Consider the following 13,083-nt stretch of genomic DNA (forward strand, 5'->3'; position numbering starts at 1 on the left):
TAAACGTTTTAGATGTGAAACACATTTTATATCAACAGCATAGTGTTTCATTATTGGAAAACAGATGAACACAAATCAGTGAAATTTCATCAACTAACTTTGCAGTGAAGCAATCACGGGCCAGGCACACGAGGGGAACTCACGGTTCCCCTTATTCTGCACTGGGGCGACCTTTTGCCTAGTTTTCAGACTAGCAGTTCATCGGGTTTACCCTGACACTGCTGACTCCCCCTGCGCGCCCACCAACAGCCACGCACCCTATTTCCTCCAATCGCATGGCTACCATGCACTGTTCACGCGTCGTCTCATTTGCCATTGGATAAGGTCTCACACACATTTGTTTTTCATTGGTGGCATGTTGCCACCCGCTTGTGTGTTGTGAATTTTGTTTTCCTTTTTTTTCCCTCATGTTCTACGCTCAGCTGAGAAAGGACCCAGTGAGAAACGACTTCGAGCGCACCCAGGCTACATTGTGAAGGCGGAGCGCAACCGCTTCTTTGTTTCATATTGGCTTGACAATATTGAGTGAAAGATTTATTTAGTGATGCCATCACGTACATTTGCAGAGATGGAAGAATCATGTGGGGTAAGTAGCATGATAATTACATTCGTTTCATGGTATTTATAAACATCTCATTTAGTGACAATTACGTTTTGCGGCAAGTAGCCTAATCTAATGCCTAGCTTTATTTACGCGATTTCTGATGTATTAACATCTTTTAAATAAAAAAATCAACTGACAATGCGGAGGGATTTTGTCAGCTAATATTTTGGATGAACAATGTCTATTTCGCCGGCTCATTGGGATGGACTCACTTTATAAGTTCCCGAAGAAAAAAAAACAACACGCCAACTGTAAGAGTGTGCCTCTGAAATAGTCTTCATGTAATTTAATTACCTCCAGAAATACTCTAAATTTACCCGGGCCCCAGGTGGTCTACTATGTTTGTGTGTGTAACTAAACATATACATGCATTATATATTATACACATTCCGTTGTCTTTGTCTGAACAGTTCACATGTTTTGTTAGGGAGTGGACATAGGGTCACCACTCTCACATCACCATTAGATAAGGAAAAGGGAGCATTTCCTGATGCAGCCCACTGACTAACGTCTCCTGTGCATGGGGGTTTCACATGGCTAGTCATGGGAGCACGTCACTCTGTGCTCTATATTTGGCAGTGGGAGGTGCCTTGGCTGCTTGCCTGGGGCAAGTCTAGATGGGGTGTTGTCTCTTATACCCCTGCCCCTCAGCCCTGGCCTGGTCACTGTGATGAGCCTTAGCAAGAGACACTGAAACTCAGAGCAAAGGACTGGTGAGGAAAGGCACTGTTTAGGGTTAACTAATCTCTCATCTTAATGCATCTCTAAGTCAGGTCTGGGTTTATTATCGAGGTTCAGTCCTCCACAACGAATGTTCTCATTTTGAGTAATATGGGCTGGTAGTGCTACAGTGTTGTTACCTGTTGTCATCAGTACCACATACTACTTTGTATGACATAGACATATGATTCGGTCTAACTTTCCACCTTCCTTTGTCTCTCTGGTCCCCCAGGCAGAACGTATGGACCAGAGTGTCTCCTTCCAGAAGAGGAGGAGGTACGACAGTGAGCTGTGTGGTGCTGCAGCCTCGGCCAGTCTGGAGTACACAGACCTGGAAGCTGCTGAGGCCCTGGTCTGCATGAGCTCTTGGGGCCAGACCTTCAACAGCAGTAAATCCAGCTCCTTCAAGCCCAGGCCCCTCACCCCTGCATCGGACTCCTGCGACTCCCTTCTCCCCCCGGAACCTCCGGAGACTCCCAAGGACTTTGTCTCCCTTTCCTCCCTGGTAAGAGAGTAAACAATGTAATGCCACAGATGTTTTTTTTATCTCTTTATTAGCGGGTGTAATGGCAGTAAATACACAGAGGCATATCAAGTTACATAAGCAGTGCTTAATGCTGCCAACACGTAAATCTTTATTCAACAACACATTGAACACATTGAAACACTTTTTTTTGCCTGCATGGGAGCCACCGAGGTTTGGGGGGGTAGGTTGTGTGGAGGCTGAGCCTGCCTTAGTGATAGGTGAGCGAAACAGCAGGTCAGTGTAAACAAATACGAAGATAAGGATCTGTGTTTGGTTGGTAAACAGATACTTGGGGCCTTGGTTTAGCTGTGTAAACCTCTGGGTCTCGGGCCTCTCGACAGCTGATAACCCCATCCCAAGTCTCCAGGTTATGCATATACTGAAAACTTAGGGATGGGTGGGGGTGGAGGGCGGGGGGGGGGTGTGCCTCCCAGGTGGCACGTAGGTGGATCAGAGATAAGCACCAGGTGGGTGTTGAACTTCACCCACTTGCTCATCCTCTTGACTGCACGCCGGTCGTAAAAGTCAGTTTACAGCTCTAAATGGTCATTAGACCTTCTGTGTCATGCTTCTCGGGACACGTATATCTCCTAACAGCAGCATCCCACCTACTACTTGAAACAGGGGACACCCAGTACAGTTTCTGTGTCCAGTATTGTTATACTGCCAGCACTTTGCTGCTCCTGTTGTTTTTTCTTTACAGCTGTGTTAATATGTTTCTTTTGCCTCTTCCTCTTCTGTCTCTAGTGTATGACTCCCCCTCACAGTCCCAGCTTCGCTGAGACCTCCAGTAGCAGCACTGCAATCCACACCAGTACCTCTTCTCTGACCCGGCCAGGCCCCAGCACCTGTGGGACCCGGCTCCAGGGTCAGGTCCAGGTCCAGGGCATGGCCTCCTTGGCTGTAACTCCCCCAGCACCTGCTCCTTGCAAAGCCATGGCAACCAGCGTGATCCGCCACACGGCAGACAGCTCCCCCTGCCAGCACATTCCATTTCCCTCCTTCTCTGCCACACGTGGAGCCTCACAGACACCTGGATGCGTGCAGCTCGCTGTCAAGACAGAAGAGAATAACTCCCCACTTCCACCCCACTCTCCATCTGCCCCCTTCACACCCACACCCTCCCACTGCAAGACAGAGCCACAGGCCATTCACAGAGGACTCTGTAAGGACAGCCACACCCCCATGCCAGCAATCTGCCAACCACATGTCAGCCCTCCCACTACTATGCCCCTCTCCCCACTCCCTGTGACTAGCTCTCCAATCATCTGCCAGATGTTCCCAGTGAGCAACCAACAAGGCATGATCTCTGCTTTCATCAATGGTACAGTCCAGACTTCGAGTTGCGGGATGAGAACCACCACCTCCATCCTCCCTAGCCCCCCTGCTGGCACCCCGTCCCTGCAGCAGCCCCTCCTCATGGGCTCACCCATGCCCCAGGGCACAGTGATGCTGGTCCTGCCCCAGTCCTCCATCTCTCAGGCTCCCAACTGCCCCCAGACTGTCATGACACTGGGCAACACCAAGCTGCTACCTCTGGCCCCAGCCCCCGTCTATGTTCCCGCTGGACCCTGCAGCGCCGCCAAGATGGACTTCTCCCGCCGCCGGAACTACGTCTGCAACTTCCCGGGCTGCAGGAAGACCTACTTCAAGAGCTCCCACCTCAAGGCTCACCTCAGAACACACACAGGTGAGACTGAATACACACACTGAGCCTTTTTGAAGTGAATGAGTCATTAGTGATGCAGTTGAATCGTAGTCATTGTCTATTGGAGATATACCATCTCTTCCTCTGTCTCCTCTTGCACCCCGAAGAGAATGAACTCATTGTATTGACTCAACTTGACTAAACATGTGCAAATTAGCTTGTGACTGTAGCAATGACTCATTCACTTACTCACACCCTAAAACATGTTCTCCCTTTGTTTTTATCTGTGCTAGGTGAGAAGCCCTTCAGCTGCAGCTGGGAAGGTTGTGAGAAGAAGTTTGCTCGCTCCGACGAGCTCTCACGTCATCGGCGGACACACACAGGAGAGAAGAAGTTTGTCTGCCCTGTGTGTGACCGGCGCTTCATGCGCAGCGACCACCTGACCAAACATGCCCGCCGTCACATGACCACCAAGAAGATTCCTTCCTGGCAGGCGGAGGTCCGCACCCTCAACAAGATGGCCACATCCAAGACCGCTCCCTCCCTCTCTCCCACCCCCATCGCCACACTTGGTATGCTGGTCCCTTCCTCTAACTAGACTGGTGACCCCTCCCCCCCACCAAAACCCTCCATCATGACCTATGACCTATAACCCCGTCCCCACCACAGGCATAGGGGGCAGCCAAGCACTCAGGACTGCCAAATATCTCATGGAAAAACTCTCAAACATGCACTGGACTTTCTCTACTGCTCATTTGTACGTTTTCTTTTGCGAAAGGAATTATATTTGTTTACTTTCATATATTCTATAAAACATGTATGCACTCTTTTGCCAAAGCCTATGAAGTTTGTCTTATACATTTCACTCGATTTTTGTATATTTGTAAATGTCTATATCTTTGTATTTGTGTTGTATTAAGAACTACATTTATGTGTCAAATTTGGGAAAATGTTGTTGTAATGTTGTAAAAACAATCTAAGTGGACAGTAATTATCAATACTGGGATTGTTCCTTACTCTGTTAACTTTTTCATATTATTTAATACGCATTTGTAATAAAGGGATACAAAAGAACAGTCTTGTTGCCGCCATCGTTTACTTCACTTTCCTCAATCCTCCTCGCTCATACAAATGTATCAGTCATCTGATTGAGAAAAACATGATTTATCATCTATTTCCAGGATGCTGATTCAGTCAGCACTTATGTCCAGTCATTTCAGATGGGAAGGAGTAATAGCTATTGCCACTTCCTGTGTGTGTCATGGTGTGAGACCGCTTGCCCCGCTCCTTCTTCCTTCAACAGCCAAGTGGAACACACGTCCTGCTGAATGTGCAGACCACTACTCTGGGCCTCTTCCTGTGGGCTTAGCTCAACCACAAGAGACTTTCTGTCCTGTTCATCTGTGGGTGTGGGGAGTGGAGTAACTGTCAATTATATCAATCTGTATAATCTTGATTCCAGACTTTGCGTTTTGTTGTTAAGTTCAACATTTCTTTTTTTTCTGGGTGATTTAAGATTGAATGCTATACTGTTGGGCAACATCCTCACTCCACTGAATTTATGATGGGGAGGTACTCTGCAAATGTTAAATAACACCCTTTTAATTGTCGCATATACTATTTGTTTATACCTTTTTTTATGTATTCATTAGATGTACACACATTCACAGACACCAACTTAAACTGTTAAACAGTTCAAATATACAGTTGTACCACACCTGGTAACAACTGTCCAATCAGAGTGTAAGAACTGTGAAGTGTTAGTGGGTGCGACCAATCAACAAGCTTGTTGGACACCCTCCCCTCTGCCTTACTGACCGACTTACACACGGAAAGAACATCTAACTGCCTGTGTTGAACAGGGACATCTGGTGGACAACTTGAATGATTTCAAACATGAGAAATAACTAGGTTTAAACAAGAATAACATTTATTATTTGTGTACAATAAAAAATAAGTACAAAACATTGCTGCACGTATTTGCACTGTACATCTGACCACCTTTAAGTAAACAAATGGAATAGAATACTTGGGACTAGCCAATGGCATAATGGAGTTTGTGTGACAGAATGGATGATTGTCTATGTTACTTGCCTGAACTGGCTAACATGTGATGTGCTTGTGAGTTCATGTGTGTGTGTGTGCTGTTGTGCTTGCATCCATGGGTGGGGTCAAAAACCTTTTTACACCACAGCTATGTTCCTTTTTTTTTGTACAATTGCAATATCTCACCACTAGGTGGCAGTGAGATCCTATGCACGGAAACATCTAGAATCAGCAGAATACAAGCGGCCACAGAAGGGGCCACTGTGAGCCCCTTCTAAACCCTCTCCACAAACATACACCAACATCCTTCTACGGAAGGGTGGGGAGACCACAGGGACTGTGGTCAGGAAATGAACCTTAAACGCACAATCCCTGCACATACCTCTCCAGAGCAGTTGAAGAGAGGGCCGGACTTACAACTTGCTGAAAAACTGATGACTAGCAAAATAAGTGTAGCTCATATATTTATGGTCAGACCATACCAGTTTAACCATCCACCACTTTTAAACGCAAGGAATACTTGATGCTGAAGTTATAAACATATATAAAATACTATGTAACGGCACACCAAAAGGCTCTGTCTATTATCCATTAACAGATATCCCCCCCTGCTGAGGTGTTAAATAGTTATCACTGTGTTAACCATGAATTATTCCTCGGGGGAAGTGACTTGATTCAGAGGGTGACACCTTATTGTAGGATGTCTAAGAGCGGAGGCTCATGTAATAAACATCCATGTGTCTGGTTGAGGAGTGCAGGTTACCCTGCTGCCCCACTTCTTAGCCAACACAGTAATTAAGTCACAGTAACTGCAGGATGTTGAGCTGCAGGATGTTGGGCTGCAGGATGTTGGGCTGCAGGATGTTGAGCTGCAGGATGTTGAGCTGCAGGATGTTAGGCTGCAGGATGTTGGGCTGCAGGATGTTGGGCTGAAGGATGCTGGGCAAGCAGAAGACTAGCTAAATTCCCTCTCTATAGTGTCCATCAGCTCCTCTTCTGTTCCATCGTACAGCATGACAGGCATCGTCACTGATGGGCTGTGGCAACCTTCAGAAATGCTGAAGGGAAATAGAGATAGGCTATGTGTCAACTTCAACCTGGCTAATATGAAACAATAACTGATGGTTCTGTCTTCAATTATTTATTTTTTGTATTAATATATGTCATGCATTAGGGACTATACAGCTAGATGAAAAATACTGACCATGATTAGGCCTACCTATTGTCTAAGTAATTTCTCAGTCTCACTGTCAGAAATTCTTCTCTTTTTTTAATTGGACGTTATACTGATCTGATCTTCCATTACCACAATAGTTTGGTATTTCGATATGTTTACGGTAAATTCGATCTTGCGCAACAGGCATTAAGGCTACAGACATCGTGTGTGTGCCACATTGAGCAAATCAATTAATTATTTATCAGAGTTGGTTACTTACGAGGCTGTATCTGCGCCAGTACCCGACTCGACACAGACAACAGTCAACAAAGCCTGTTGGAAGGTTTGATCATTAACACAACAATGGCATCATTTTAAGACGTTCCATACCCTGTTCATCTATATTTTAATCTTAAATAAAACAAATACATTTATAGTTAGCCTACGTTATTTTAGAAATGTCTTTAACAGGAGCAAATCAATATGCAATCGGTCTCGTCTATTTCAGTCGTAACCCTACCATAAACATAACTCGTTATCCGATGTAGGCCTAATGCTAATGTTAACTATTGTGTTGTGTAAATATGCTCTTACACTTCTCAAAGCGCTTTCAGGGCAAGGGGCTGTCTGGTGTAGTGAGTTTTTCTTGTCGACTCTTTCTGCTCTGATGCACGGCAGACTTTCTTTCTCAAACTGTTCGGGTCTTGGCAAGTGAGGACTCGAATTTAACTCTCTTTCATGGTTTACCCGTCTACAGAAGCCATATGTTTTAGACCTGATGAATGACTTTTTCGGTGAATTTGTTCCTTTAGAAAATATTCCTCTTGGACGTTCATATTCAGACAAAACTCGGTCCAGCTCCTCAGCTATGTCATCCTCGTCTGCTGAGAATTCGGAGTGGTGTCCTTCGCTGTGACAGTCGTGCTTTGCCATGTTTTGTGACAGGGTAAAGTTAGAAAACGTTGGTATTTTTACGGGTTGAAGAGGGTTGTCCTCATTCAGGGAATGTACTATATTATCATCTCGGTTTAAGACGGTTATTTCTCTGACATTTGCAGGTGCAACTTTCTTCCCTCTGCTTGTGCCGCTGCCCATATTGTTGTCCTCTGTAGTGGCACTATAGTCTGTTAAACGTTACGAGGCAAAGTTGAGACACGCTCCCATTTCGAGATTCTCTTGACCCCCACAAAGTTTTCCAGAAACTTAGAAGTTAAAAATTAACTTGTCTCCATGCCGTGGTCCATGCATGAACAACGTTGTGACATGCCACTTGAGAAGTTGCATTACGTTGATATTAAACTATTCCCTAAAACAAAAATAATTTTGCCCAAACAGTGAAAGCTCGTGGGTCATTGACAAACCATTAATAAGCAAGACCAATACCAAAACGTTGCGCTCTTCAGATCCCCATCCCATCTAAGAACACTGTCTAGGAAAAGTAGGCACTGTTTACAATCCAACGTCTCCTAAAGTAGCCACGACAATACCAAGGGTCAGACCTATCACGAATCTCGTCCCGCTCTGAACAAACTTTCAGACAGTTCCCGGGACCCTGCGAGAACAGCTGGAGAGAGGCGCTCAATGTAACCGTTACATAACGACCACTCAGAACCGCGGTGGGGCGAAGTCTCCGCCTTCTCCATCATGTTTTATTGGGAACTTTAAGAGGCCAACCCCTTTCAAGTATTCGTTGTTTATCTCCTCCCCACACCATTGCGTTTTTTCACATAAGAAAGTCTTGCTCAAGTGAGAAACTGAACAGTTCCACCTCATTGACTTTCAATAGAGCAAAGAAAGAAATTCGTAAACATTAAATCTGTTGCAGGGGAAATAATGATGATTGAATAGCCAAGCTGAAACCCACATCAACAGGAATTAAACATGCAGGGGGTCTAGAAAAGCGCAAAACAATGCCTAGTTGTAAAGAAAGAAAAGACACAGTAATTACTGTGATATATGTCTGCCAGATCTTGTCAGCAACAATAAGCGGCCCATTGCCTCCCTGTGTTCAGATAATAGCTTTTATTGCCGTGCGTGAGCCAAGAAGGATGTGGGGTCCTGTCAGAGACGAAACCCCAGCCTCACAACCCAGTGTTGAGAGATTAGAACTCAGAGACACACAAGAGAGAGGGGCATTCCAATCCAACAGCATAGGCTTCCTGGAGATCCCTCAATAAGTCTTTGTTTAGTCCACTTGCGTTAACAAAAGGACCAGCAGGGCATTTCTCTCTGTCAGGTCCTTCTGCTGTCCAGAAAGAGCTGTCCAAAGTTAACCGGCTAGACTTGTTTGCTAACAGTCATTTTCAATCTCTCGCTTTCTCTCTCTGATGAACATACACAAACACACAGCTATACAGTATGTGTCCTAGAGCCACAAAGTCAAAGACACCATACTGGCCTTTAAGGGCAACGTCATCACTCATGACTTTCATCTTCAAAGTTTCCAAACCTTATTCTTGATATGTGTGGTATGTACTTATGTGACTGTGTTTGTGTATTTCTGACCAGACCGTTTTTGTTATTCACTGTTACATTCTTCAGTCCCAAAGGAGGCTTGGAACATCTGGATAAGAACTCAACAGCTCCCAGAGCAGAGGGAGGCTCCACAGCTGGAGAGAGGGAGAGAGGGAGGGAGGACGATAGAGGGAGGGAGAGAGGGGTGGACAGTGTAGACAGACAAGGGAGAAACAATGAGAAAGAGAGAGAGAGGAACATGAAGGAGAAATAGAGGACAAATAAAATAGAGAAATAGGATAAAAAGAGGAGAGCAGAGAGAAGAGGGAGGACTGAAAGAGCGAGTGAAGGGGAAAGGGAGGGAGGCCACAGCCCAGCTAGTAGGAGGCATTTCTGTGGTTTTCAGTCTTCTTATAGCTCAGAAGAAACCCCTCCACAGAGACTCCAGAAAACAGGGTTGTGCTTCCTTGAAAGGAAGCACTACTTTATTCAACACTTTCAGAAGAACTCTCAAGATATCCCATTTCTCTTTGATGAATGGTGAATGGCTGCTCAGAGGTTATTCTCCCTTGCACGTAACCAAAAATAAGAATATTCTCAAGAAGGCTCAATAAGTCAAGTAGACTTTTTTACCATGGGGACCAGATTTCCAGGGAATGTTTTAACAAGCAAACTGCCCACTGATAGGTATTCCAGTTAAACAGAGCTGTCTGGGACCTCTTCCTCTCTCAGGTATACAAACACCACATGTCAGAAAGTCTAGACAGCCACAGATCTGCTTACATCCCATTATGCTCTCTGGTCTCCATGTGTAGACCTTCTATAGCTGCTCATGTACTTGTATGCACTCTTTTTAGTGATACAACAAGGACTAAACGGAAAATTGGAAGTAGTGCTGATAATCATAATATTATGATAGTTGGTGGGTAAAGGTGCTACAAAGCTGCAAGCTAGTCAAACACTATGACATTGTGTTGACTTGTGCTTCATGTGCCACAGTTTGAACATACTGCAGGTGTACAGTGTATCTGGAAAGTCTTTTATTTGGTTCCCAGAGAATGGGAATGTCTTCTGAGAGCTAAGATGCAGAAGACATGAACAGAGCCCAGACGGATTTCCACTGCAAACCCCTGACACGGTGACATCATGTTGCCGGGGTAACCACCATTGCACGCATGAGACGTGCAGCTGTAGTGTAAAAGGGCTGTCCCATATATCTCCCAACTCCTCTCTCTGTCTGTTAGATTGCTGGAGTGTGAATAACGCGCTTTGATGACATTGAAAATCTGTTGAAAGTACGTCACTCTGACGCAATTTGACTTTCAGGTCACCTTTAGGAGGATAATATATGTTGCTCATGCCGATGTAATTACGTAAGAGGACACAGAAATTATGTTAGGTTTTCAGTTGACATTATGTTCATGAATGGATATTGTTTACATTCTGTGACTAGGCTGTGTGATTGTAATGTACACCCATTAATTAAAACTTACATTTAAATATTTAACTTGTTTTACACTTGATACATTTGTATGTGCTATTTCCATGGCACTGGAATTTTTTATATTTCTCACCAGCAGATGGTGCTAGAATGAAAGCAACCCCATACTACCGACACCTCTTCCTCAGAGGAACAGAGGGCTGTCTGACAAGTAATGAAACAAAATTATCTGCGCAAGAAAAAAGTTAACGTCTCCATCTCCACATTCCATTCCTGCACCAATTGGCCTTATATTTCTGAGATATTTAAAGACCAAAGAACCAGTAAGATCTCCGTTAGAGAGACCTCTCAGGAAAGGTGGTCTCTTTAGTTCTTACATATAAAAACATATCAGAGTAGTCACATCGGTTCAAAATTCAATGTTTATGTTTGTGTATGCTCTATTTTTCTTTTTTTTACTTTGTTCAATACAAAGGCAATTCCCTTCTCACTTTGTGGTCATTATTGCAGTTCCAGAGACCAAGTTGAAGCTTTCCTGCCAAAGGTCATGAAATCAACCAATAACCATTACTGTGCCTTTGTTTTAAATAAAACAATCAATACTAGCCTGTTCTCTTGCTAATTACCTTCCAGATAAGAGGAGTTTGTTGAGTACCTGGGAAACACCAGATAATCAATAACAGCCTCCTTACCATTACCTGACTCCCATATTTCTAATTATGTTGAGGTTTATTTATTTCTATTCCATTCTGTAGTTAAATTATTAGGTTCTTCTATCCACATGTATGATGTTTATTTTTGTTCTGGTGTAGCGTGATTTGAGCTGCCTCATTAGTCATGTTTTGTTTAACCTGTGAGGGCCCTTCTGGTATTTAAAGCTGGCAGACTGGACTGTTGGGAGAAAGATTGCAGCAAGTACAGCTGTAAGAACATCCTCACTTCGCTGTTCCAAGCCTGGCTTTGTGTTTTCCCCCTGATTGCTTATTAAAGATGTTACTCTAGCCCTAGATTGTCATTGGATTTATTTTAATTGGTTCTTATAACGGAAATGCTATAAAAAAACACAATTTCTGTATTTTCTGTAAACCTTTTTTGAGTGACTGCCTTCCTTTTTATGGAAATCAACACTATTTAATTTTTGTCCTCAGCGCATGGCTTGGGAGTGAGGCTCAGATATCAGTTCCCCTCTGTAAACTCATTTCCCAGGCTGCATCCCTAGGCCTCTGTTAACCTGTGTTTCAACCTCCATGAGACACCGTTTTAAATGTATTTCCTTTATTCTATGTTGTGTTTACGTTTCCCTAGCTAGCTCTGAATCTTCCCTTGGCAGACAGTGCGTCATGCTGATTAAAGGAAGTTCCAGTGAAACATTGCCTCAGTCAAATCCTGGCTCCAACTCTGGTGTGGAACTAATACTGACTTTTTCAGCCAATACCTCGAAGTGGAAATGAATACACTCTGTGAAGCCCTCAGGTTCTTTTGATTAGCTACGTCTATGCATATTACCACATGTAACATTTGGGTCAGGATATTTTCATTTGTTGCGCTTACTGAAGTTTAACATATTTTAGAACTTCAACTTATTTTGCTAAGAGCATAAGAGACAGGCTTAAGTCTCATTCCTGTTTGAAATGTACTTCTGATTTCACTTCATCATATTTCTGCTCTTAGAAAGTCTGAGCCAGATTGGTCTCTAGGTGGCGCTCCACATTTGCCGCTTAAGGATATAAAAATTAGGTTTTGAAATGATACACTGGGAATTTTGCATTGTAACTGTCGCTGGGCTGAGCGGTGCTGAGGGATCAGCAACTACTGAACACAATGTTACTTGTATCAGCACATCAGTCCAATTATCCACTACATTATTAGATCTTCATGTTTTGTTTTTATTGTGAGAGAGTTCAATGTTTTGTGAAACTTTAAATGTATCCATCTCTTCAGAATATTACAAGACAAACGTCAACAAGCATGAACATAGAGTGTAACCACGAAAGATCAGAATGCTGTCTAACTTGTAAGCTCACAAGACTAGATAGTTATGAGACACGCCAAATATAATCTCCCAGTAAAATGGCAAAAAATCTATTGGTCATGCAATCCCATTCCTCCACTTGATGTAATTATCTGGAATAAAAACCTTAGTGTTCCCAGCGGGCTTCCAAGAAGCCAGCCAAGAAGCCAGGTTAACAGTATAGTGTCCCCTCGGTGCCTCTAATCCGATGTGGCACTTGTGTGTCTCTGTTCAGTATAAAAAGCCAGTCTCACTACACACCATTCGTTGTCTCAGAGAGAGGGTATAGAAAGCAGATCATAGGGCTGCTACTTCTTAGGAGGCTTCGACAGCCAGCCTCCTGTTTAAGAAGAGAGATGGAGGGTGTGTATGTATGTGTGTGTGTGTGTGTGTGTGGGGGGGGGGGTTACATATGTGTACCAAACTCCATTGTTATGTAAAGGAACTCTAGTTGACTGGCATCATTATCTGTCCTGC

The 13,083-nt window shown here is 44.0% G+C and overlaps 1 protein-coding gene and 1 long non-coding RNA gene across 3 annotated transcripts; one reads left to right on the forward strand and one right to left on the reverse strand.

Annotated features, from left to right (window-relative positions):
* The first annotated feature begins 322 nt into the window (after window positions 1–322).
* On the forward strand, window positions 323–4,576 carry klf11b (Kruppel like factor 11b). 2 transcript variants are annotated; one of them, XM_067243809.1, is made up of 4 exons: window positions 323–586; window positions 1,557–1,829; window positions 2,598–3,540; window positions 3,792–4,576. In XM_067243809.1, the coding sequence occupies exons 1-4, from the start codon at window positions 545–547 to the stop codon at window positions 4,094–4,096; spliced, it is 1,563 nt and encodes a 520-aa protein (XP_067099910.1). In that variant the 5' UTR covers window positions 323–544; the 3' UTR covers window positions 4,097–4,576. The 2 variants fall into 2 exon arrangements, with proteins under 2 accessions (XP_067099910.1, XP_067099909.1); XM_067243808.1 differs by lacking the exon at window positions 323–586 and adding an exon at window positions 613–855.
* A 602-nt stretch (window positions 4,577–5,178) lies between these two features.
* On the reverse strand, window positions 5,179–8,274 carry LOC136949347 (uncharacterized). The gene is made up of 3 exons (XR_010877418.1): window positions 7,295–8,274; window positions 6,981–7,033; window positions 5,179–6,602 (listed from the first exon to the last, which is right to left on the reverse strand). It is a non-coding gene; the product is annotated as an uncharacterized lncRNA (long non-coding RNA).
* Between the last annotated feature and the right edge of the window lie 4,809 nt (window positions 8,275–13,083).

Source organism: Osmerus mordax, chromosome 9 (assembly GCF_038355195.1).
Source record: "Osmerus mordax isolate fOsmMor3 chromosome 9, fOsmMor3.pri, whole genome shotgun sequence".
Taxonomy (NCBI): domain Eukaryota; kingdom Metazoa; phylum Chordata; class Actinopteri; order Osmeriformes; family Osmeridae; genus Osmerus; species Osmerus mordax.